The sequence below is a fragment of the Haliotis rufescens genome, unplaced genomic scaffold (genome assembly GCF_023055435.1).
Source record: "Haliotis rufescens isolate VD_foot unplaced genomic scaffold, xgHalRufe1.0.p SCAF_34, whole genome shotgun sequence".
NCBI lineage: Eukaryota > Metazoa > Mollusca > Gastropoda > Lepetellida > Haliotidae > Haliotis > Haliotis rufescens.
This window is the reverse complement of record NW_025964046.1, coordinates 920,260-946,631: the sequence shown is the minus strand read 5'-3', so window position 1 is coordinate 946,631 and position 26,372 is coordinate 920,260. Positions and strand designations below refer to the sequence as shown.

The 26,372-nt window shown below is 36.8% G+C and overlaps 2 protein-coding genes across 2 annotated transcripts in view; one reads left to right on the top strand and one right to left on the bottom strand.

Moving 5' to 3' along the window:
* Positions 1-26,372, top strand: part of LOC125372033 — a 116,227-nt gene that overhangs the window by 38,263 nt on the left and 51,592 nt on the right. Inside the window, exon 3 of the mRNA XM_048380904.1 lies at positions 14,674-15,006. Within this exon, the coding sequence (XP_048236861.1) occupies positions 14,674-15,006 (333 nt within the window). The remainder of the gene's footprint in view (positions 1-14,673; positions 15,007-26,372) is intronic.
* Positions 8,966-13,103, bottom strand: LOC125372026. The gene is made up of 2 exons (XM_048380893.1): positions 12,999-13,103; positions 8,966-10,716 (listed from the first exon to the last, which is right to left on the bottom strand). The coding sequence occupies exon 2, from the start codon at positions 10,189-10,191 to the stop codon at positions 9,040-9,042; it is 1,152 nt and encodes a 383-aa protein (XP_048236850.1). The 5' UTR covers positions 10,192-10,716; positions 12,999-13,103; the 3' UTR covers positions 8,966-9,039.

The window sequence follows — 26,372 nt, the reverse complement described above, 5'->3', positions numbered from 1 at the left end:
GATATTACTATTTTTTTCATGATAAACTTTTGTAATTTGCCGCCAATACATCCTTCCTGGTCATGACACCGTTTAGTAATAATTATGTACTGATCTTTTACATCATAATTATCATATTTGTTTTATTTTCTAGTTATTACAGACAAACTAAGGAAATATTTATATATGACATATTATTTGAACATGCTAACTCTCTTTTCTTTGTTTCCATGTAACACCTCCATGGACACAGCCTACTACCTTACAACCCCAATCCAGGATGTGGAACTCAAGGCCTCCTACATCACCCATAAAGCCACCAGTACAGAGTGCCAAGACAAGCCAGCTCCACATCCAGAACCCCTGATGACAGCATATTTATATTATGTTTCCTTATGTCAAAGAGACTCTATAATAATTATTATTCACTACTACCAGTTTAACTTTATACATTGTCCATCTAAGCCTTAATTATTTTTATTTTTACACGTTTGGGGTCCAAACTTTTTCAGACGGAGGGGAAGTTATCATGGGATAACATTTATACTAAGTTATCTTATAATAATTAGATCTACATCAAGTGCTTTTATGAGTTATGGTGGTGTAATATTTATACATCATTTCATATAATTATAGTTGACCAAGTAATAAATATCATTAGGTAAAATGCATATATAAAATATCAGTAGTTTCAGTTAAAGCTGTTTTAGATGGTTGCTAGCCTAAGGTAATGGGAGCGTGTCTTCTAGACATACTATTCAATAAGACAAGAGTTACGTCTACATAGTTTAATTGATTTGAAGCTTTTAGATAAATGCTAGCCTAAGGTATCAAGATCCCATCTCCCAGACAAAGGATATTTATTTAAGTATATCTGTCATCACCTACCGGGGTATATTAGAATAACATTACTTCAATTAAGACTCATTAAGGATTAGCCCCCATACAAGCTCGTCCATAGTGCATTAAGGATTAGCCCCCATACAAGCTCGTCTATAGGGCATTAAGGATTAGCCCCCAGACAAGCTCATCTATAGTGACACCCTAATCTCTTTCAAAACATCCAGTAAATATGTCAACAAGATTAGTGCCAGTCCAACAGGATAAACAGGATTTAGTATTCCCCTCTGTCTAGCCATCCATTTAGCTTAGGACACAACCAAGCGTGTATCATCCAATCACATTCCTTTCTATTGTTTAAATTTTTGTTAAATACATACTGTAGGCAGGTTTTAAGCAGAGAAGGGGTTTGACTCTCTTACCAAGCAGACCTCTCTCCCACAGCCCAGAGTGTGTACCCTCAGTTATTATCTAAGTATATTGTAAATTGTTAATTGTTCTTGTAAATAAAATTGTGATTAGTCTCCTGTGACTCTGGCTCTTTGCTGACTAATTCCCCAAGAAAACCAGCACGTCATTTGGAAGGTATTGTTCACCCAGAACAGTTCCATGATAATTGTAACATAAATAACCACATGTGCAAAGTGATGTCCAAGAGTGCTTAATAATACAAATAGTAGTCAACAAGCTAAAATCAACCCTTGCTTATATTTCATTCAGGACATGGGGAACCAGTTCACAAGTTTGATGTCTGATAAGGAACTTAATTCCTTAAGTTTTGAGGCATATACCCCACAACCAAAAAACATTATATCAGAAAATAAGTTGTTTTTGTTGACGTTAGTCAGCTGATGAAGGCAGTGCCTCACATGAGCTTGAGTGCTTCGCACATCATGGAATTAGTTCACATGAGGCATTGTCTTTATCAATCTTTATAAATCTAGCATGGAGGATATATGATTAATCTTGCCAAATAAATACTCAAGCTTGGGTCCGTAAAAAGGATGAGGGAAATGTTATTCGACAACAGTTATTTGTTGTAAGAGAAGAGCATACCATGTTTCCAATTTAGATAATTTTAGCTAATATCTAAACTGAACACACAGTAGACTCATCCCTTGAGTTACCGGTATGAATGCAGGGAGGGCTCCAACAACGAAAGACATTGGGTCAGGATTGGGTCACTGAAACAAGAAACATATCATGTGAAAAATTCATCACTATAATTTTCATACAATGTATCAAGTTTTTGGTGGTTATTTTCCCCACTAATGAAGTATAACCTTCCGTTCAAAGTGCAGATATCAAGTCCAGAATAAAAAACATATTTATTTTCAACGATTTCAACATTTTCTGGTTGTGGCCAAACAAGACTGCTTCCTTTCCATCTCATAAATTTGACATTTGCTTTTTCAGAATTATTTTGAGAACAAATATTGAGGACAACACCAACAAACCACCCTTCATTGTATGCAACACAAACATAATCCCCTTCTTTAAATGAATAACAGTATGAATAAGTTTGTAATTTTGTTTTCTTTGTTGAGGTTTCAGTTGAAGTTTCATTTGATGGCGGTTGTTTTCTTTTTTCTCCCTGTAAAACAGGTGGACCAGTAGTACAAGTACTAGTACTTACATTAGACACATTAACTGAAAGTCCAATTCTAGCTTTCAGAATAATTTCTAAATTTGTACGTAGCTCTATACTAGAAAACTTCTTATTGTCTTTCTGAAATTGATAAAGCTTAATGAAACATTTTTGATAGTTTATAAGTTTTTCATATTTAATTAAATCTTTCAGAATTGACAACTGTCTTAATTCTGTTAATCCATTTAAAAGTCTATCCAAAGAAGAGACTAAACTGATTGGTCCACCATACAAATTGTTTACTTTATGGATGATAGACAGTCTATTTTGTATTGCTTGATTTTCCTTAGCAGCTTGTTTCTCTGCTCTCTCTTTTACTTTTTCTTTTATTTTTTGTTTAATAAGTCTTTTTCTTTCTCTGTATTTAACAAGCATTTCTGGTGCAGCTGACCTGGTTTCAATTAATCTTTCTCTCTCTGCAAGTGACAATGAGTCAAGCTAGTCCACACTTTTATTCAGTGACCAAAGTAAAATTCCCTCAATTCCAATTGTGTTTGCATTTGGCATTTTATGTATTAAACGATCAAGGCCTGAAAATAATCTTTCAGTTGCAATGTTATGTTTTGGAACACCTGAAGTTTCCTGAATGATAATTGCTGAAGGACAATGAAATCTGCCACCAGGTAAATGGTCTTTGAGCATACGCTCAGTTACGACAAGAAAACTTGTGCAGCCCACAGAGAGAGCTTGATAAGTTAGAGATTGAATATCTTCCTCAACATTCATGTACAAACTGTCATAAACATAATCTTTAACAGGTGGAATATTGTTAAATAAACATGAAGTTCCATCCAGTAATTCGGAGGGATCACTTGACCATGTTTTTATTAAACTGTGAAGGATAGTATAATAGTATGAGACATCTATTGCAGTAATATTTTTTTTAACCATTAGCTTCATCAGTGGCGTCGTAATTTGTCTTTCCAGAATTCCCATAGCCCGGACACCAGCAATAATTAGTTTATCTTTAGCATCTAATTCAATGGCTTTCATTAGTTTGTTTTTATCAGGGCCTAAGGTGCTAATGAAATTAAGCATATCCTGTAAGTGGTAATATGCATATGAAGCATTTACAAATGGTACATTAAATCTATTGTGTCTGAATGAATCTAACAACTGGCTTTTCAATGAATTCAAAGAATTCTTTTGGTTTCCCACTTTTTTCACAGGCATCCTTACCAAATGCAGTACAAGTTGATCGAATAAATTCAAGGGTAGCACTACCTTTTCTGTGCCAGTTGAGTCCTTCTTCCCTTCCAATTTTATTTCCATTAGATTCTACCTTTTCACATTCTTTAATGTTAGTCTCAAAGTTATCTTGGAGACCCAATATGAAATGAAATCCACAATAAAAATAATTAATTTGAATCAATTCCTTCTGTTTTTCTGTCGACAGTGATTTCCAGTTTGAAACATATTTAGGTAATATTCTGGAACGCCATTGTTCAATGATTTTGACAAATTTTTTATTGACTACATGTCTGTCTGTCATTGTGTTCTTTAACTTCACCAAAAAGTCATGAATGATATTTTCTTTTCCTTCAAAGGGATCCTTTTCTTCATCATCATCTATGCATGAAGCTAGTTCCTCTAACATAAGCTCTAATCCTTCAACCTGAGATTTAGCGTCTCCACTGTGATGATCCTGTAACGCTAGGCCAAACGTTTGCCCTGTGTTAGTTGTAGAAATAAAGTTTACATATTTATTGTGTTTTTTTGTGGTACCATCAGTCTGTAATGTGCAAACATTAGCATTTTTAATATTAACTGCAGCTATAGTCTTAGCTATGATTCCAGCCTCAGTTGACATATACTTCAGCAATGTAGCTTTAGGCAAATCTTCTAACTTAACAGATATATTTGCAAGTTTTTTTAAGACTGTCTGTATTATTCTTGGGATGTGTTTGGAACCAACCCCATGATTCAACAGTTCATAGCACACAATTCTCACCTCATCTGTATAACTGCCATTTTTAAATGTTTCAATTTCTGGTTGTAGACTTCCAATCAACATATTTAACTCAGCATTTTGCAACTCCAATTCCTTCACTTTACTTTCTAGTATTTCACTTTTATTGTTACATTTGTCAACCTGTGAATTCTGAGCAATGGATTTGTTTTGATAGTAGGTCTTTAACTCTTTCAACACCGTAGGCCGGTTATCCGGCCAAGAAGCATTGAGTCCCCAGACACCGCAGGCCGGTTATCCGGCCAAGCCGTAGTCACGTCAAAATAGTATATATTTTTATGGACCTACCTGTAATATCATTCATTTATTAAATCTATCACATTTCACAATGTCTGAAATACATATTCCATTTCAATTTAACATTTTTTATCGTTAAATTAAAAAATTATTCACTATTTCCTGCGATGTTATTGAAAATCAAATTCTCGGACACACATTTCGACAACGGGTCCACATCGAACACGTCAAAGAGGAAAATAAAGACGTTTTAAACAAATCTTTAAATATATTATACAAAGTAAGGAATAAAATCAACAAAAATATATCTAAAAGTAATCAAACTTACATCTAAGTTATTATTTCCATCTTTTCGTGCGATCGCGTGTAATGTAAGTCAAATGACATCTCGGCTTTCGTCGCCTTGAATTCTCGGCTCGGACACGATGTTTAATGCAAAAATATATGCATGAAAAATCTTTGTCACAGCTCGTAATCTAGCACGATACATTCACGAAGTTCCATATTTGTAATATATATCGTGATTTCCTGCTCAAAACGTTCAGAATAACACGATTTAACAAAGTTCTTTCGCCAACTTCTGTAATTTATCGAACACGAGCTTGGTATCACAGCTGTAATTTGATTGGCTGCCTTAGGTCATGTGCTCAAAATTGACCAATCACGAAACTTGTAGCAGATTTCAGCAAGAAAGCGTCATTAGAAACCAATTTTAATCCAATGAAATCGCTTGTTATAACAACAACAAAAACTCAGTCGATGTTACGAGCGTGTAGATGAAGGAATAAGCTTTCCAGCGATGTGTCATATGCCATTCTTCGACGAAGGTGTTATTCATACGAAACCTCGAAAACGGGGGTATTTCTTCATTTTACTGAGCGGACAGTCGCTGTTATCGGGAAATGGGTGATGACAGAAACTATTTATAATTCTTTTAAAAATGATTTTCCAATTACGTAAACAATGAAAATAAAACAGAAATAGGTACGTGGATATTATGAAATCATATATTTGCCGAAAATCGTCAAGTTTTCGCTTCCTTGGTCCTTAATCTGGATGTTAACAACGTGTTAGTGTACATTTTTTATTTACAACGAATTTAATTAAGGTGTAAATGCATTATTTTAAATAATGTGAAAAATATAACTTTCATATTTATAAACCATAGGATCAGACCTTTCAAATGGTGTATAACATGTAGTAGCAAATATATTTTACAAGCAGGTATTTTCTTTGATAAATGTTGGCTTCATCTATCACACAAGAGTCTCTGGGAACTCGGTGTCCCAGCAGTAAACACTTCTGGTTGACTGGTGTTGAAAGAGTTAATGAACGAAGTCGTTGATAACGGTTTTGGATTTTTCTGCATTTTAACATCATAGATGCTAGCTTCAGTTTTTGTTGACTATTTTCAGATAATAAACTTGTAATTTTCTTTTGTTTCCTCTTTATTCGTTTATTAACATTTCTGACTGAAAAAGATTTGATCTTCTCAATAGTGTTCTGCTGCTGTGATTCAAGATATTTTACTTTCTTTTCACACTCATAAAGCTGTAATGATACATTCTTCTTTTTGTAGGTAATAGACTGTATATGATTCTTGAGAGTTTCATTTTCAACTAAAAGCTTATCATCTTGAGTTCTCATTGATTCTGATTGCCTCACATTAGAATTTGTTTTGGAACCAAGCATGGATTCAGAGGCAGAAGACACAGGACAAGCTACAATAGGATCATATTTAGATCCCAGAAATATTTCTTGTTGCTCTCTGTGGCAACTAAAGTTTTGTTTCTTTTTGTGAATAAAATCCCATTGAGACCTCAGTGTATGAGGATTAGGTTTTCTGTCCAACTTGTAAATGTATTTAATCCACAAAGAGCATTTATGATAACAAACATTTTTCCGAATCTTGTATGTGCGAAGAGCACAAACAATAGCTTTGTTTACAGAGTTTTGATTAACATCAATAGGCAAAGGGTTTTCAAGCCATTGTTCAGATATACCAATTTCTCTCAAAATTTGAGGGAACTCATCAGCAGGTAAAGAAACAATTGGATACATTAAAGATTCATAGTTCCAATCACGTTTGGAAAAATAGCAACACTTGTTACGGAGTTTCCTGAGGAAAGTCCGTACACACTTGCATGACTGCAAAAGATTTTCAAATACACATTTCAAATTGGTATTAAATGTGAAGTGCTGGCTGTATTCTATCACCTGGCAAACCAGCATCCAGAATCCCAAGGAGCGGAAGACAGGTTGGCTGATCTCCTCCATGGCCAGTGACCAGTCATCTGAAACACATATTTGGAACCATTTGAACTTATATCCATTTCAGCATCAAGGCAGATAAAAAGAAGCTATTCAAGCATTAGTAATGATAAAATATTATATTCTTGGGAAAAGTATATTTGCCTGACCTAATCACATTAATATTTCATAGGTCTTTTACAGGCTTGGGTTTCTGCGCCACTCCATCCAACTGTTGGATACATAATGACTAGTGAGATAGGATAAGTTTTTATACACAAAGTCAAAATATTATCACACACTGTCACACACTAGGACCATTCAACATTTTTCAAACAGTTTAATAAATGTAATGTTAAATCTGCACAGATCAAAGTGATGATAATCAAATACTTGTAATAAATAAGAGACTATCTGTTGTATGGCCTGTGATAAGATTTATAAATGTTTGGTGAATATGGATGTACATAATTAAATCATCTGGAATCTAATGGGAATTTTGGTAATGACTCTTCATATAATTTTTAATTCAGTTCAATTAAATTTAATTTAAAAAATTGTTTCAGATTTGATAAAAACGTAACTTTGCATTAAATCTTATTCAATGTCACAGGAGCTTTTGTTGTTCAGTATATTTTGACCATCACCCCTTTCGCGGGGTCATTTCTTTTATTTGTAGATATAAAAATACATTGTCAACATTTTCTTCCAATTGCACAGTAAATACTATGAACTAACAAATTTTCAGCCACTTATCATTTAAGTTGTCAGATCAAAGCAAATCTTCGAAAAAATCTCATCTAAGACTAATGTAGTAAGACTACGACGGCCGAACACGAAGTAAACCGGAAGTGAAATTGTGAATAGTTTTCATGTTTCTATGACAGCAGTTCAGTCGACAGTTCACTGGCAAATTGCAGAATCTTGTTGACATGATCTCATTTAAAAGAGCTATCGTTTAAATATTTGAAGATGGTAAGCAGACATGAAAAGCCACACAAAATGCCTTCTTTAATAAAGTTGTAAACAGTCGTAGTATGAAACGTGGATTAGTCCATTCTGATACGGGTATATGTGCTGCTATGAAAATCTCATTGTACATAAAAATAAAATTTTACATGTTATCACAACGATAAATGTATGTTGATTTTCTTTACAAATTAAAATGTCTACAAGCGAGATAGTCCTACCCGTTAAGTCAGGGCGTGTCAGCAAGTCCTGCACTTTCTCCCTTGACACCCCCACAGCGGACCAAGCCCACTCGGTCAGCGACTGAACTGTCTGCACTGCTGTGATGGAAATTGGGTCTAATTAGGATAAAATGTAAACAGAAAATGTTCCTAATATAACATTTCGATGGCAGTGGTGTTGTTAAGGAAATTTTAGGAATGTGAATGAACACAGGAAGTCTGGAATGTGTTGATTGTCATGATTTACGACAGAAGGCGACAGCAAGGTAAACACTTGGGCGAATTCAATATTACAGATGGGGGAGAGCAAGAAATTCTATAATCTTAATATTTGTTCCCCATCAAAGAACATTCATTCATATATTAAAATGGAAGCGTATTAGTAAGAATTAACAACATTCTACTTAATATAAGTTTTTAAAGGGGATTACCTGTTACATTGTCCGTGGGGACACTTCCATCATAAGCTTTGTCCCCTTCCACAATAAACTTGTCCGATTGCGAGTCGGCTGTCATGTCGGCTGCTAGATGTGAAAAACGATGGAACTTTGTTTGAAAAATAGTAGGTGTGCTTAACATTTTTATGTTTTTTATTTATGAAATTTTGAAACTAGATAGTTTTGAAATGTGTAGTAGTTATTCGTTTTCCCGCCATTTTAAGACTTTCTCAGAAAATGTGAGTAAACTTACCTTTGAGTGATTTTGTTGTTTAAATTTCCCGCCACGATCTCCAGAACGAGGTCATAGTCGTAAAATAGACTCTTCCATCTGTCATGTGATATAGATATTGTTGTCATGTGAATCCAGGCACACCTCCTACTTTTACCCTGAACGTCAAGGGTATGAAGATTGGATGGTGCCATTTTGGCAAAAAGCTGACATACCCGGTAATCAAAAGAAGCTGCATACTTGAATAAACATTCTATTCATGGTGAAATAACAAAGAGAACAACACAAGAATAGGCATAATGTTTTATTAAGACATTCTTCATAAGCATGTATCTTCTTCTTATTTCTGTCAATGAAGCTGAAATGTGATGAAACTTGATTAATTTCTTTAAAAAAACAAGATGGCTGCCGTGCCTGACCTCCCTACTATAAGGTTGTATTATATGACCAAAGTCACCAGAAGATGCAATATCAGCAGATGTTTTCTTCTTACGCTGAACAGTAATTGTTGGCTTGGAAGCTTGGGTTTGGCAAGCAATAATACCCATGACATGTGTTGAATTGTGTCCAGTAACAGTGTCCTCATTGTAGTCAAAGTTGTCAGCCACCCACTGACAAAAACCACCACCTTGGTCCTGTGCCTCGATTCCAGGTGGAAGATCTTCAACAGACTTGCTTACTACAGCTGATTTCTCAAAATCCATTACTTGATCATAAGACACAGAGAAGCCAAGACTAAAAAAAACATTCAGCAGCACTCTGGATCTTCTTGTTTGGTGGATGAAAACGCCAGTGGAGAGCATCAAAGGGGATAGATAAGGGTTTGGAGCTGAAGCTTGCATCAATGCATGACAGTGAGAAACAACTTCAAGACGTTGTTTTTCAAAGGCAGTTTCTGTGGTGGCTTTTCTCATTAGACTTCTCACAAATACAAGGAGGACATCAGGAACCTCATTCTCAAGTTTGTCAATGTCAGTGTCTTGAGGACAAGGATAAAACAAGTCTGTCTTCTTGAGACCTTCCAAACGCTTTCTGATATGACATCCTAACATTCTGTCTTGTTGCAATGTGTCATCTTTATCACTGTCATCTTCATGATAGGAGTTTTGCAGAATAGTTGCTGCTTTGTCAACAAAAGTAACAACATTTGCTCTTCCTTCAACTTCTGCTATAGTCACCTTTGCACCAAAGTGTTCAAGAAGACGGCGCTGCAGATGTTTAATGCTGTATGGTTCCACATCTTCGGCAAGATAAGATGCCAGCCTGCTCTGCAAATCCTGTATGGTGAACTGACTGTTTTGTTGGAAGGATAACCACCTGCATAATGCTGAGAAAGCAGTACTGTTTGCTGTGTCCTCATTTTTGGTATTGGTGTCACTTTTACCATGTGCTGACAAGAACTTCTGCATGCATGGTCTATGATATTTAGCCTAAACTGCACGAATATCACCTGCCATTGCAATCCTAGCCTTGATTTCTACTGATTCCTTATCAAGTCTCTGGTTACAAACTTGTAACAGTGTATTTTGTAAGATGCTTGTTTTTCCAATATTGTTGACATACTCAATACTGCTCACAGCAGAGGACTGGCTTGGATAACGAGGTCCCTTAACAAAATCAATTTCTTTGGCACATATTAAACAATGAGTTTCAAAGTTGAAATTGGAGTTCAGAGTTCGCAAAACCCTTGTGGCTGTTTGACATGTGGCAGTGGACTGAGTTTTGATGGCTTTGTAAATGTTCTTGTTTGCTGTGTATGTCTTTCAACAACTCTCATGTACAAAATACATGTAGTCATTATTCACTGTAATCTGAGTGTGAATGTCAACTTCACGTTTCATTGATACTGCAATCAAAGATGAAAAGTCCTTTTGAAGACAGTTTCACATCAGCTCCATCAACACCACACAGAACACAGCAGTGGTCAGCAGCACCTGAAATTAAAACAATACAAATAATAATTTTTACAAAAATAGTATGCAATTTAAAAAATATTATCATGTGTTAAAATGTTGCATAGTACCAGGATTGCATCTTGAAAATGTGTTCATAATGTATGTGCACCACCCAAAATCACATGGAAGAAAGTTTGTGAAACATTTCATTTTTGTCAAAAGTTCTAAAAAAAAATTGGACATAGATTCCGCGTGCCAGGCTACCTGCCCGGTCTAGGGAACAAACGTTCAATTTACTGATGCCCCCAACCCCAAGGCTAATGGACAACTGTCCATTGTGCAATGCTTTTCCCTTACCCCATCACATTAAATTTATGTTTACATGAATATTGGGATATTATAGTACAGTGGTCCCTCGCTACAACGCTACCAATGGGGTCCAAATAATTGGTGGGCGTTATAGACGATGAGCCGTTTAACCGAGGCCGAGGCGGGGTAGCGCGCTCGGCAAATCTCATATCATCAATATGTGTTTATCTCACGTCACGTCAAAATAGTATATATTTTTATGGACCTAGATCTACCTGTAATATCATTCATTTATTAAATCTGTCACATTTCACTATGTCTGAAATACGTATTCCATTTCAATTTATCATATCTTATCGATAAATTAAAAAATTATTCACTATTTCCTGTGATGTTATTGAAAATAAAATTCTCGGACACATATTTCGACAACGGGTCCACATCGAACATGTCAAAGAGCAAAATAAAGACGTTTTAAACAAATCTTTAAATATATATGTACAAAGTGATAAATAAAATCAACAAAAATATATCTAAAAGTAATCAAACTTACATCTAAGTTATTATTTCCATCGTTTCGTGCGATTGCGTGTAATGTAAGTCAAATGACATCTCGGCTTTCGTCGCCTTGAATTCTCGGCTCGGACACAACGTTTAATGCAAAAATATATGCATGAAAAATCTTTGTCACAGCTCGTAACCTAGCACGATACATTCGCGAAGTTCCATATTTTTAATATATATCGTGATTTCCTGCTCAAAACGTTCAGAATAACACGATTTAACAAAAAATATTTCGCCAACTTCTGAAATTTATCAAACACGAGCTTGGTATCACAGCTATAATTTGATTGGCTGCCTGAGGTCACGTGCTCAAAATTGACCAATCACGAAACTTGTAGCAGATTTTGGCAAGAAAGCGTAATTAGAAACAAATTTTAATCCAATGAAATCGCTTGTTATAACTACAGAAAAAAACCAGGCGATGTTACGAAAGCGCGAGAACGAAATGAATGACCGCCGTGTTGTGACAGCAACTACATGTGTGTGACAGTGTCGCTTCAAATTGGATTGCCCACTAATTAAGAATATAAACTTCGCTTGTGGTTCTCTTTTATTGCATGCATGCGCTTCTAAGATCAAAGGATGTATAGTGTGAAAAGTTAACTAGTTGAACAATCGTATTTCCGGGACTTGCTGGGGATGTTTTCAAACAGATTATTAGAACACCATTCAGCGATAAACGGTTGATTATGCAATGAGAAGCGTTATGTGCAAATGAACAACGAACAACAATACAATTATGTCTGTGTAAAACTCTCAGTAATAAAAGTGTACATAAATTTTGGGAGCCATGCGTTACCGCGCGTAGTAACCAAGGTAGCGCTTTATCGAAGAGCACAATAGCGAGGGATCACTGTACCTACCTTATCACACAGTTTTATTCAAGGCATTGAAATTTGTTTATGCAATGATAAATGCATTGTACAGAGATTAGAAATAGAATTTTGGGGTTTTGTTGATACTAATGTTCCTGTGTTTACCCATTTTATAAAATGAATATGAAGTGTTACACATCTATTTACTATGATATCTGTGTATTTGAACAAACATATATTTATTTAAAAGTAACAAAAATGTACATCGTTCCCCCCACAAATCATTTCAGTGTAGGGCCACCTGAAGTCATCATATATGTAACCAGTCGTTAAGGTAGTAGCATAAAAGGGAAAGCTGTCTGCTAGCATACAAGTGTCCAATGTATGGGTTTAAAGCCCCCTAAACATATTTATTTATATTCTAAGTTATGTGTAGGGTAAATAACAGATGGGAAAAAACATATCTAAGTTGTGTTACACAGTTTAAATTAATTTCTCTTCAACAGATGCAAATACCATACAATGCTATCAAGAAGATCTGTCAAAACTGTGATGGAATAAACTCGAAGAATAAAGCAAATACAAAATAGTAAAAATACTCTATGCTAAGGACTCTGCATATAAAATGCTTACCAGAGCTCCTGTGTGTTGTTGATGACATGTTCTTGGAGTGATGTGTTGACACAAAACCTCTATGAGCTGGAGAGACCACCAGTGGGTGCCATCTTGTTTTGGTTCCTACAGATACTACTTTATGGACAACTACTTTACACGCAAAGAAAGTCATTGAGAAAATTTGACTGGAAATCAAACTCAAACTCAATCAATCAAACTCAAATTTAACAACTTTGACAGAGGTTGATTTTGTTTGGGTTTTTATGGTTATGAACATGAGAATACCTTTGGCATACATATTTGTCTGTTATCCAAAATGTCTAGGTGTAATTTAATTAGGGGATTTTCCTACTGGCCTATATATCATTATTCATAGACCATCATCATAATCGTCTATATGTTCAATGTTTGTCTTGTCTACAGTTGAATATCAGTCAATAACTCTTTAAAACAACTCAACACCCTTATTTTCAGTGTCTGGGAATCTCTAACCAGATCTTCCCCTTCAACCTTCTGTCTATCTTTAGACATTTTTCACACCTGTAGGGTTTCCCTCAGTCTATTTATATCTTGCATTAAGCACTTCCTTTGATGCTTAATGCAATCTGTCTTCTAATTGGCCACCCTGGTCCTCTACAGGTCCTGCTGTTGAGGAGGAAGGACATTTTCTTTTCTTCAAATAGTTCTTCAACAGTAGCCACCCCACTGCAATAAACACATTATCATCACCTGCCTGTGTCTGTGTTCTCCAACAGCCCGAGCAGGATCATAACCACTACCCCGGCTACACATACATCCAGCATCCAGGAAATATCTTTGTTTACTTTTTAAAGGCATTACCAATGCATTTTGGAATTTATAAGGTGGTACCCCAATAGATATATGCGAGATAGCTTAAATCGCAGAGAACAATGAAAAAGAAAGCATGGTTTATTTCATGATAAGACATTGTTCTATCATGATGTTAACGACCGCATCCAAAAATGGGAGAGATATGACAATCGGTATTGGGAGAAATTGACGTAAAAAAATTGAGAATATCCATGAAATGCCAAACTTAACGCCCCTGTTCATAAAATGAAATAAAGGAAGAAAACACGCAGACTACCAACCAACATTCCAATGGGGTTTCTAGAACAGATTGACATTAATTACACATACAAGAGGAACCCACCACCTACTGTGAGAATAAGTATGGGTCAGGATAAGATAAAATATGTATTTATTAGAGTGAAAATATCATTTATATTTATCCTGACTCATACGTATGAGCACCCACCCGGCCTCCCCTCTCTCTACTGATGTGTTTCCGACCATTAAGTATGTAAATAGAGAGAGTGATGAGTAACTGGGCTCGGTCACATGCACGGAGTACGGGTGTGTTTGAGTGAGCTGTTTTCACTGTTCTCTGGGAACACAGCACAGGAAGTTTCCACTACCTATTCAAAAGAGAGAGAGATAAGCATGAGTATGAGTCAGGATAAGTATAAATCATATTTTTACTCTTAAAAAAGAATTTTACCATGATCAGTTTTTCATATTGTACACTGCTTGGGTATTGACCTTATTTAATGTGATGCTTTATTTTTGCCGTTGTTGCAGACAAACTTTCATTAATAATTTACATTTCATAAGTGAGTAATGTTTTGCAAGTCTACCTCTGTCAAGCTTTCATAAATCTTCCGTTTTCCAGAGACTACAACTGAGCATGCCAGGGTTGGCGGCTATGCCACGTTGTCTTGGACTCTCCCGGAGCCTGGGACCAGGGAGTTGAGTGTGTGTAACACTGAGACAAAGACATGCCTTCTTCATGTCACAGGCTATAATGACATCAGAGCTGCCAGTGACAAGTTGACATCTAGAGTGAGATTCATTGGAAAGGTGTCATCCTCAGGAACTGGTTTGTTCAGATTCACGCTCTCTAGTGTAACTTGGGAAGACGCAGGTCTCTACCAGTGTTACAGAGGCGCACCAGACTCACGAGGACCAGCCATCCCTAATTGTGGCCAGAAGCTGTTACTGCCGGGTAAGTAATATTAAGAAAGTCCTGTCTACGAACTGATACATACTAGCATGTGTTCACATAACATGCTAAATATACTGAGTCAAATTAAAAACTTCACATTTTTAAAAGTAATCCCATATATGATAAACAACGGACAAATGTAGAGAAGGTAATTTTTAATCATTAATGTCCTAAGAAGGATTTTAATTAACGGTGGTAACCATAGTTTGTTTCAAGCACCTACGGTATTCGGTAATAACATCAACAGTTTAAATCATAAGTCCCAAGCATGAGAATCTGATGGCACACAAGTTCAGTAGCGTGTATGGCCACCATGTGCGGTGACAACTGCCACACAACGCCTCCGCATGGACCTTGTGATGCTTGTGAACACATGATTGGGAAGACGACCCCATTGTTGCTGCAAAATGGTGCCAATTAAGATCTTGCAAATTCTGTGGTTGGTTCTGGAGAGTGCACAGACTTCTGCCAAGAGCATCCCAGACGTGTTCGATGGGATTGAGGTTCGGGAGACCTTGACGGCCAGTCCATGAAAAGGCAGAAGTTCTGGTGCCAGTACCTGGTCGCGGTAAGCAGCAGCGGTGAGGTTGCCACGGATGACAAGAAGCCTGGAACGTGCATTGCTACAGAAAGCACCCCACACCATGACACTTCTGCCTCGAAATCTGTCAACTTCCTGTACACAACACTGGGCGTAACGTTCATGACGGCACCTCCACACCCTCGCCCTACCATCAGCAAATCGAAGATTAAATCGGGATTCATCACTGAAGACGACTTGTTTCGAATTCCTCCGAGGCCATCATAAGTGTCGCTGTGCCAACAATTGACGTTGACGTCTGTGTAATTGAGTCAGAATCAGCTCGCAGAATTGGCTGTTGTGCTTGAAGGTGAGCAGTTCTCAGACGGTTTCAAACAGTTTGCGCACTCAGTCTACCCCTAAACAGTTCATTACTGGTTGATGTAGCCATCAAAAATGGGTACCCGTTTGCTGTAGACGCGTCTGTAAATCATAAACAGTCCGACGACTACAACCCATTGTCCTTGCGACTTCAGCTACGGACGTTCCCGTCTGCAACATGCCGATGGCACGTTCACGTTGCACATTTGCATATTTGTAAGGCACATTACAAATGTCCGTAAAGACTTTTGTTTTCTTGTGTTTTTCTTTTTTTATGACTGCTAACAAGTATGGCTGAAAACACGTGCGGTATTATGGCCACGTGACCAGTTGCACGTGAAAATACTGTTTAAATACACAAGGCCCCACAATGATAACTGGTCAAAATGTTAAAATTTTAGGATTGTGAAGTTTTAAATTTGGTTCAGTATACCAAATGCCGGGAATATAAGTGATGTTCATACTGTTTGGTCATTTTAAAATCTTGATTAGCTTTCACAGAATTCATTTGTTGGGTGACTTTTGAGAAGCTGTTGAATACCATGTCTGACATATATATTAGATGTCCTTTTGGTTCATTTTAATGTTTGTATGGTGTTGTTCAACTAGTGAGAACCATCTTGTAGGTGCATGTGTTTACATATCATTGTTTATTCTGGGAGGAACAAGTCATCATTGTGGATGATACAGGTTATTAAATCCTCATCGCATAATGGATTTTATTGTCGTAGAGCAACCAGAAGTGACATTTACAAGCACAAATAATCAATGTGTAGCATTAATATTTGCAATTAGTAGAACAAAGATAAGTGTTGAAGACAAACAAGAGCATTTATATCTGTAAGACATAACACCAAAACACATCTGATAGTTTGCATTTGCTGGATGCAATTGTGCCAGACACATGCGTAAAGTGTTGTTCCTGATTTTGACACTTTCAAGGAATTCGTCTAATCTCTGTGGGCCACTAGAGTGTCAGCAAAATATTCATCTGCTTCATGTAAGAAAGTTATTAAGTCCGTTGTGACTACTAAAGATAATCACATGGGTAACAAGCGAGTGTCACGCAAGGACGCCTTCTCGCCTTCTCGCCTAATGAGGAGAAGAGATCTCGTCCCCAGTGTTGGCTGAAGAGCACGTTTATGCGTCTTGGACGCACAAAAATGAGTTTGAACGCACATGCGTAACATGTGTGGGTCTCGTGGACGCAGTGACTGGGGCATTATTAATTTCATATCGAATTGACACTGTTATCGTAAATCAAAGACGTACGTCTTTGCGTAAAGGTATTTGTTGCCAAACAAGACAGGGAAGAATGTTGATTAACACTTCCGTTTGCTACACCAAACCAGTTTCATTATTCTCTCACTGTTTATGACAAATACCTAAACCGGTTTCTTGACCTATATCTATTTTCGGTTTTGCATGTATTAATTTTCGGTGTGGTCCGTAGCTTTGCTTCAGCCAATCAGGTGCCGCATATTAGGCAGGTCGGATATAGTCATAATTCATTTAGCTTGATGATTGGTCGAAAATATCCCGACCTTGTGTCAAACTAAAAATAGCCCGGCACATCAAGGGTATACTTCAGAACGTGGTAACAGTGACCCGCAAAATCGAGCTACTGTGTAGGATGGTACGCTATGTTATCGCGGTAGTTAATTTATAATGGATCGAAATGGGGCACGCTTATAAAATGTTGTTGTTCATTGGATTGATCGATGCTGATTTTCTTACCGAGTTCGGTAAACAAAGTTCCTGTGTGGGTTATATGGTTTACATCACGTCCTGTTTTGTATTTCACATACGACTGAGGTTTGATCAAGGGACTTCGTTTGAACAAATGGGTTCTTTTTCTAATCAATTTCGAATCGAAGTAGGGGTAATTCCACTTCAAAAACATCCCAGAAACTATCATAAAAAAGTTAACATGTGTACAAGTAGCCATGACAAACCGCAACGAGTCCTGTATTCGATCATGCGATGAAAGATATCGTGCTTAGATTTGCATAAGTAAACAGTCGACAGTTTGTGTGGATTTCGAGATTTATCCATACCGCCATACTCTATATGATAAAGAATAAATGCGAACACTTGAATGTAAGCATTGTTTTTATTTAGCGGACTCTGAATATTTAGTTATTCTACCACAGACTTATCAAGCTGATTATAATTCAATCTCTTGTGGGTTATATTAGTGTAACTGACATGTTTTAACATTTATAGCACCTGAAACATGTTCATTGTTGACTAGATTTATGAAGGAAATGCTGGATCCTGAACATACTCTTACTAAAAAAACCTGTTTGATATCCCAATTATGTTATGACTCATTGATCATTGTCACAGTTACGACATGGAACTCACTACTCAGTACAGTAGCATCAGAACAGCCATTGAACTTGACTGAATCCATAAACTTCAAATCATTGGAAGATCTAGATATAAACATTCACAAATGTCTGCCCCGATGACCCCTTACCAATGGCTGATAACCCGTGTACTGCCTTTTCATTTACAAAGTTAGATATTAACATGGATAGTTTTGTGTTAAAATATTCATTAGTATCAAATTTCCATTTTAAGAAATTGTCTGTCCCTTAATGTAATCCTCTTGGTCATGAGAGCAGGATGTGCCGTGATGTAAACCTTTCTCTCACTTTGCCTGTTTGTTGATATTTTGCAGTTGCGAAAAGATGTCACAACCACTGTATTCTGTTGTTTATGTTATATTATGATGCTATTAATTGGACCCCTTCATTTTTGTTTGGGACCCCTAATTTTATGATGAAGGGGTCCAGGTGACCCCAAGAAAATTTAAGCCAGAGCAGACACTGCGTCCCTCATCCCACTCTCCCAAAATAGTTAATTTATAATGACAATTCAACACTAAAGTTGCAACGATGATTTATAGTCCAGGCAATCTAGGCCATTTTTTCACTAAACTTGGAACAAATTGCAACAGAATTTATTTTACCACAATGCATTTCTACAAGGTCCCGAAAACAACATACTAAAAGTCCCAAGCAATCCCTGTTTGGGAAATAAGTCTAATTTGCATAATCCAATATGGCCACCAATTATCAATATATCTTGCATATGTCAGATGAGGGTCAATGTTTTGATGGAAAAAAGCATGTGTTCTGCGAAATATCCATGTTATGTTTCTAAAAAGATATTCACAACTCCTGAATGTTTTCGATTATTGACAAATCTGCAAAAAATCAAGATGGACGCCAATTTCAAGATGGACGCCAAGTTTCCTAAATGTGTGTTTACACTGTTGAATCGTTTATCTCTAAAACAGTGTGCTAGGACTTATATGCATATAACTTGGCACACTAACTCACTGAAGTATAGTTAACACTTTTAGATAAGAAATTCCGTCACCAGAGCCCCCTGGTGGCCCAACATTCCATTCCAAGATGGCCGCCAAGAGTTTGCTGGCTAGACATAGAATATCAAGACACTGTTGGTCTCTGATGACATATTTGAGTGATTTGAACTTCTTCATTGGGGTAAACAGACCCAAGGTTGTATGTAGAATATTCAATCATTTGAATAAATCCAATATGACCACCAAATATCAATATTTATCTCTTTAATGACATGTTTTGGCGAGTTTAGATATCAATGTTGATTGTTATTGTCTGAATCTACTTATTAACATAACAATAAAGGCTATAACAAGTTTCGTTTTCATTCCTGTAAATACTTGCTGGAAACAAGGATGACCTATATGAGGTCCTCTCAGAATTTACCCCAAACCAGTTGTTTCACAAGAAGTCGATGAGTTATCTCTGTTGTAGTTCATTTGCTGAAATTCAATAATACCACCAAATACAAATATTTGAATTTAAATCTGAAACTTCATATCCACTGCGCATTCTGTCACATGATTGTGTGATCCATGAACATTATTACGTGATTAACAGTGGAATAAATGTCACAGTGAATGCTGCAGCTTGACGTTGCAGGGTCATATATACATGTACCTCGAAAATCTCAACAGGTTTGTCATCCCCCAAGAAGTCTGGTAACTGTTTATTGGTACAGCTTGTACCATGGTATTCCCTGCACACAACATTGCAAGTGAGACCATATTTCCGACCAGTGCATGTTCGCGTGTTACAATCTTTCTTTGAAATTACAGCAGATAATATCAAGGAGCGCTGAAGGTGCTGCAGTCTGATCTGACTGTGTTGATAAGCAACGTCCATCTGTCCTGTGCCATCCCCGCTCAAATGGATTCACATTGGACCCTTTCCACTCCTTTATTAGGTAGTTGACATGGGGGCTGTGGTATCTTGCGACTGAGTTTATGGCTCTGCATGTGATCAATTATTCGCCACCTTCTCCCAAAAATCGCTCGTATCATAAGCTATGCAGTCCTTCCACCTTATATCCGCCATGTAAAGACATATGTTCACCTGCTTCGGTGATGACTTTTTCATCCCCAGTTTCCCTGTTTGGCTGAAATGTTTAGCCTGGTGGCAGAACAAGGCATCATTCATGATTTTCTTCACTGCTAGACCCTTTCCCAAGCCACACAGTCGAGAAGTGGTGCCAAGAATTGCATGTAAAAAGAGCACATGCTCACATACATCACTGCCCAGCAGCCGCTTTGATTGATCATGCATCAAATCCTGTTCCTTCTTGAAGCTTGCTTGGGGTCTGGTGCCAGAAACATTATGTGCTTCCTTTTCAACATGATGAGGAAGGAGGATAAGCAAATCTGTGTCTGTTTTTCTTGCAGATGTGACAGCGTCTTGTTTTGCCAGCTTCTCCAGTTTGTCAATCAGATAGGCAATAAAACGCTGTTTGATTTTTGCTTTGTTCAAGAATTCCTCCTTCTACGATCGAATGACCATTTCCCCTGTGAAATAATCTGTCTTACCAGAACAGGCACCTGTTCTTCTCATGTGCGTGGCATCTTTCGTTGAAAGCCATGAAGCCATTGGCCATACAAGACAATGTTAGCAGCATATTTCTGCACAACATATAGATGGTATATACACTGTAGTTCAAATACGTGATATAACGTAGAACCTCTTGGGCGGGGTGGCCCATGAAGTATAGCACCACCATCAAGAATGTACTGGACATTTCCAAGTTCTTGTTGTTTAACTTGGAGGTTTTTCCAGATAGCATCAGCAAGGGTTGCCTTCCTCGCCTGCAGATAATTCAAACAATGCTGGCGGGTGACTACAGAGTTCTTACTTGAACAGTACTGTAGTGGAGTGACAGTTTATTTCACAGGAAATGGTCATTCGATCGAAGAAGGAAGCATTCATGAACAACGCAAAAAACAAACAGCACTTTATTGCACATCGGGGTGACTAACTGGATAGATCTGGGTGCACTTCTGTACATACAAAACAGGCGAACATTAACTTGCGCCTTTATGTGATGTTAGGAGGAAGGACTGGATAGCTTAAGCCACAAGTGATTTTGTGAGAAGGTGACAAAGAACCTACCACATGTAAGACACCAACACTGCCACCATTGCAACCTCTGTAGCCACAGCCCCCCATGTCAACTACCAGATAATGGAGTGGAAAGGATTCAATATGAATCCATCAGGGTGGGGATGACACAGGATAGATGGATGTTGCTTACTAATACAGACAGATCAGCCTGCAACACTTTCAGCAGTCCTGGACATCATATGCTGTAATTGCAAATGGGACTGTAAAACAAGAGTGAGTGAGTGAGTTAGGTTTAACGCCGCTTTTAACACTATTCGAGTTATATCGCGCCTGTCAGCTTAATGTGGGGGGAAAGCCCAAAGTGATGCAGGTCTTAGACGTTTACCACTTCGGTGAAACCCACGAGCACGGGTATGGTGCTGACAAACATAGAAACATAATCTGGGCGAACCGGGATTCGAACCCACAATCATAGGTTTCTGGCACGCCCAAAGGACGCAACTCTGCACAGCGAATCGCGGCGCCTCAAACGACTGGGCCACCCGTGCCCCCCTGTAAAACAAGAATCATGTGACGGAATGCACAGTGGATATGAAGTTTCAGATTTAAATTCAAATATTTGTATTTGGTGGTTATATTGAATTTCAGCAAATGAACTACAACAGAGATAACTCATCGATTCTAGTGAAACAACTGGTTTGGGGTAAATTCTGAGAGGACCTCATATAGGTCATACTTGTTTCCAACAAGTATTTTCATGAATGAAAACGAAACTTGTTATTGCGTTTATTGTTATGTTAATAAGTAGATTCAGACAATAACAATCAACATTGACATCTAAACTCGCCAAAACATGTCATTTAAGAGATAAATATTGATATTTGGTGGTCATATTGGATTTATTCAAATGATTGAGTATTCTACATACATCCTTGGGTCTGTTTACCCCAATGAAGAAGTTCAAATCACTCAAATATGTCATCAGAGACCAACAGTGTCTTGATATTCTATGTCTAGCCAGCAAACTCTTGGCGGCCATCTTGGAATGGAATGTTGGGCCACCAGGGGGCTCTGGTGACGGAATTTCTTATCTAAAAGTGTTAACTATACTTCAGTGAGTTAGTGTGCCAAGTTATATGCATATAAGTCCTAGCACACTGTTTTAGAGATAAACGATTCAACAGTGTAAACCAGGGGTCCGGAAACCGTCATATGCGCCGGACATGTCCGATTGGGAATCTCAAATGTCCGTTTTAAAATATTGCTTACCGGACATTTTAAAAAGTATTGTCCGGACATTCTTAAATTTTGACCGGACATGATCAACAGTTAGGACTGAGAAGTTTCTGTCTGCAGTTGCAACACAATGAAGATTAACTACACTGACAAGCTTTGTTTGTTTTGATTGCTGTAACTACATCGTACCTACATGATAGTCCAATCGGTCAATCACTGTAATAGGCAATAAACTGAGTTGACACTGATTAATCGAGGATTAATTACTGAGAACATCTTGTTAATTTGAATGAAAGGTGTTTACAACTGTACATTAATACCTTGCATCATCGATGTACCTCATTATCCTCACAATGCTACGATACGTAACCTCAGACAAGAAGCGAAAGCGTGACGACAGCCAGTCGACCGATGCAGATCAGTCGAGCGGATCTGCCAAACCCTCAAAGTCTGGACGCTCATTTTGTAAGTCGTGGCTAACGGCTTTCACTTGGTTGACATACAATGAGGATTTGCAGATTTTATTTTTTTCAGTAGCTAGTCGTATATTGAATCTTGATTGACCGCCATTTTGCTTTCTCGGACGATCGATATCCAATTTTTTTATGGTCAATAATTAAGGACAGATGAAAAAGTATTCAAATAACTATTGCTATCAACGATATTTTAGTATTTGTGATTAAATTATCTGTCTTGTTTTTAAAAAAATCTTTAGTTTAAAAAAACACTTTTCCCGTGAAGTCACGTGATAACCAAATATGGGATAATAGTCTCGATCCAAATGTTACAACGCGTACACTTGAGCAGACTCATGAATATAACTCATGAATATTAATTAGACCGTTCACTCCGTTAATAGATCGTTATTATAACAGAAACAAACGTATGTTTTCCATGTCAATCTAAAATGATATTATTTGTTATTAATTGTCCGGTGAATTAAACAATTTAAATTGAAACAATTCATAATTCATCATATTATGAATACGTAAACTTGTAATGTGTGTGAAAAGTCGTACTAAAATACGCTATTTGAAGGGGGCGTGGCCTAAATGCAAATGTCCGATTGGGATTTAAAATTTTCCGGACCCCTGGTGTAAACACACATTTAGGAAACTTGGTGGCCATCTTGAAATTGGCGTCCATCTTGAATTTTTTGCAGATTTGTCGATTGTCGAAAACGTTCAGTTGTTGTGAATATCTTTTTAGAAACATAATATGGTAATTTCGCAAGACAACACATGTTTTTTTTCATCAAAGCATTGACCCTCATCTGACATTTGCAAGATATATTGATAATTGGTGGCCATATTGGATTATGCAAATTAGACATATTTCCCAAACAGGGATTGCTTAGGACGTTTAGTATGTTGGTTTCGGGACCTTGTAGAAATGCATTGTGGTAAAATAAATTCTGTTGCAATTTGTTCCAAGTGAAACCTTTTTTTGCCTGGACTATTAACCTTTAGCCTGCTGAATTATTTTCACACTTCTTACCCCTGCCTGCTGGATTAATTTTAGCATAAGGCGCTCTAAAGAGGGTGGGTGATTTCAAACAGTTGGTGCGTCATTAAACAAGGGCCAATTGAAGAAATATTTTGCACATTTATTCCTGATAGAAAACTACACAATACTATATAAAAATATCCTGATGTTTTCAATCATACCAAGGTTAAGACCAAAGCGAACACAAAATTTGTAAATTTTCTTGAACTTACCTGAATTGCGTTATTGAAGGTGGTTTGCATTTCATGCTAGGAACCTTTTAATATCGTAACATTTGTGCAAATTGATTTCAATAATCATATCTCCGATATCTTAATTTTAATTGAGTAAAAATTCGGGTTTTATAATCGGCATATATCAGCGCGATGGTAAATTATGAACCATTTCAGTGAATTTATTATCTAAACGTTAAACAGAAAAATAACTTAATTTTCGAGGTCATCATGTCGGTTGCAGAAATACGAATATTCGGGTTAATCTGACGTGTCATGTTATAAAATTTGCAGGAAACAATTAATGACTTATAAATATTCACTAATCCTAATTTCAAGCGTTTTGGTTGAATATTTACGATATACAAAAATAAACAACCCATGTCATGATGCTAGCAGACGTCCTAAAATCAAACATGGCGCGCTTCGCCCGACCTCCGCATAACTTATTGCTATTTTAATATCAACAAAGTTTACATTGCCTTTATAAATATAACTTGGCGAAAGTTGACGATCTTCTGAATCGAAGAATGTTTTCTTCGTCATATTCCAATAAATATGACGAGAGAAAAATGAAAATAAAGATCGTGAATTCTGACAGCACTATTTCAGTAAGTGCAAAGGTCACCGGATGTGATGTCACAGACAGGGGTAGTCTGCTGATAATCTTTCGAAACAAAACAATTACAGTAAATTTTGAAATAGTTCGCCTATCACATAGAGCAAAAATATAAGTCGATACACAGTATCAGTAATCACCACTAACATGAAATAAATATGTGACTTTGACGATATAATTCACGTATTAGTTAATCCGTTTGACCTTGCATGCTCCCGTGACCCGGAAACGGTAGACGATAAATCAACATGCCACATGCAAGTTTCTCGGTATCTTTTATTTGAACTTCTGTTGATATTTAAGAATCACCATTCAATGTTGTGAATATAAATGGGACATAATTCATATTTCTGCGATGTACACGCTGATAAGTTTCACTACAACAAGTGTATCCCACGTAATACGACTATGGATATCGTCGATCAGCAAGATCACCCTCAACAACAGGTGCGCGAAAATGGGCTTGACAAAACTTGTTTCAAAATAACATACCCACGTTGCTGAATATGATAGGGTATATATAAGCAATAAAATGCTACGTACATATTTTCGGTGTTAGTTCCAAAATTACATTTAGGATAGTTTTCCTTTCGGGAATACATTCTAGCATGATTCTAGAACAGTTACACGAAGGATTTCTAATTTTTTTCCAAAAATATGAAGACCACCATGATTGCGTATTGATGATAGATTTGTAATTGTTTAATTATTTACAGCTGTTTACAGGTTTTAAAATTTTAAGTTATATTTAATAGTTATTTTTCCCACAATGATGGTGTGTGGGGACAGTAAATATTAGTCTTTGCATCAGCACAGTGTAACTGATCAAACTTCAATTATTATCTTTAGTTTAAACATATTTATTCAACAATTATTATCTTGCACTCTGAAAATCAACTATGTGAATAAGTAACTCTCTGATGTCATCATTTTAATTTTAGTTTTCCATGAATAATGAATAAATCAGATCCTTAACATATACGTACTAAACTCATATGAACATTAATCTTGTGCATTATGTGGTTTGTTTCCAAATAAAACAATTCTGAAATATAATTTAATAGGAATTAATTTAATTTAATTACAGTAACAGTACTTGTAACAGTACATGACATTTTTGTTTGTTTAATCACAAGAACCATGGTGGCACATGAGCTGGTAAGTTTGCCATAGGTTTCTTAGACAATGCAATCTCAGTCTTCTGGTTGGAATGAAAAGAAACATGCCTGTGTACATGTTTACCCTTGCCAGATGTATTTTTTCCAGTCAGCCAACCCATTACTTTTGTTCACCTTATGTGGTCTTTTTCATACATAAAGGTACTGCTTCCAACCTGTTTTTTCTTTGTATGCAATCACAGTATCACCACCTTCTCAGCTGGTGTGTATAAAAATTCCCCTGTCATCATGAAAAAAGAATTATAAAGAGAAGTCATATTTTCATTCAAAAACATATCTGTCTTT

Excerpts from the sequence above, each read along its gene's own strand:
- LOC125372026 (XM_048380893.1), bottom strand. The coding sequence starts at position 10,191 with ATGCAGAAGTTCTTGTCAGCACATGGTAAAAGTGACACCAATACCAAA.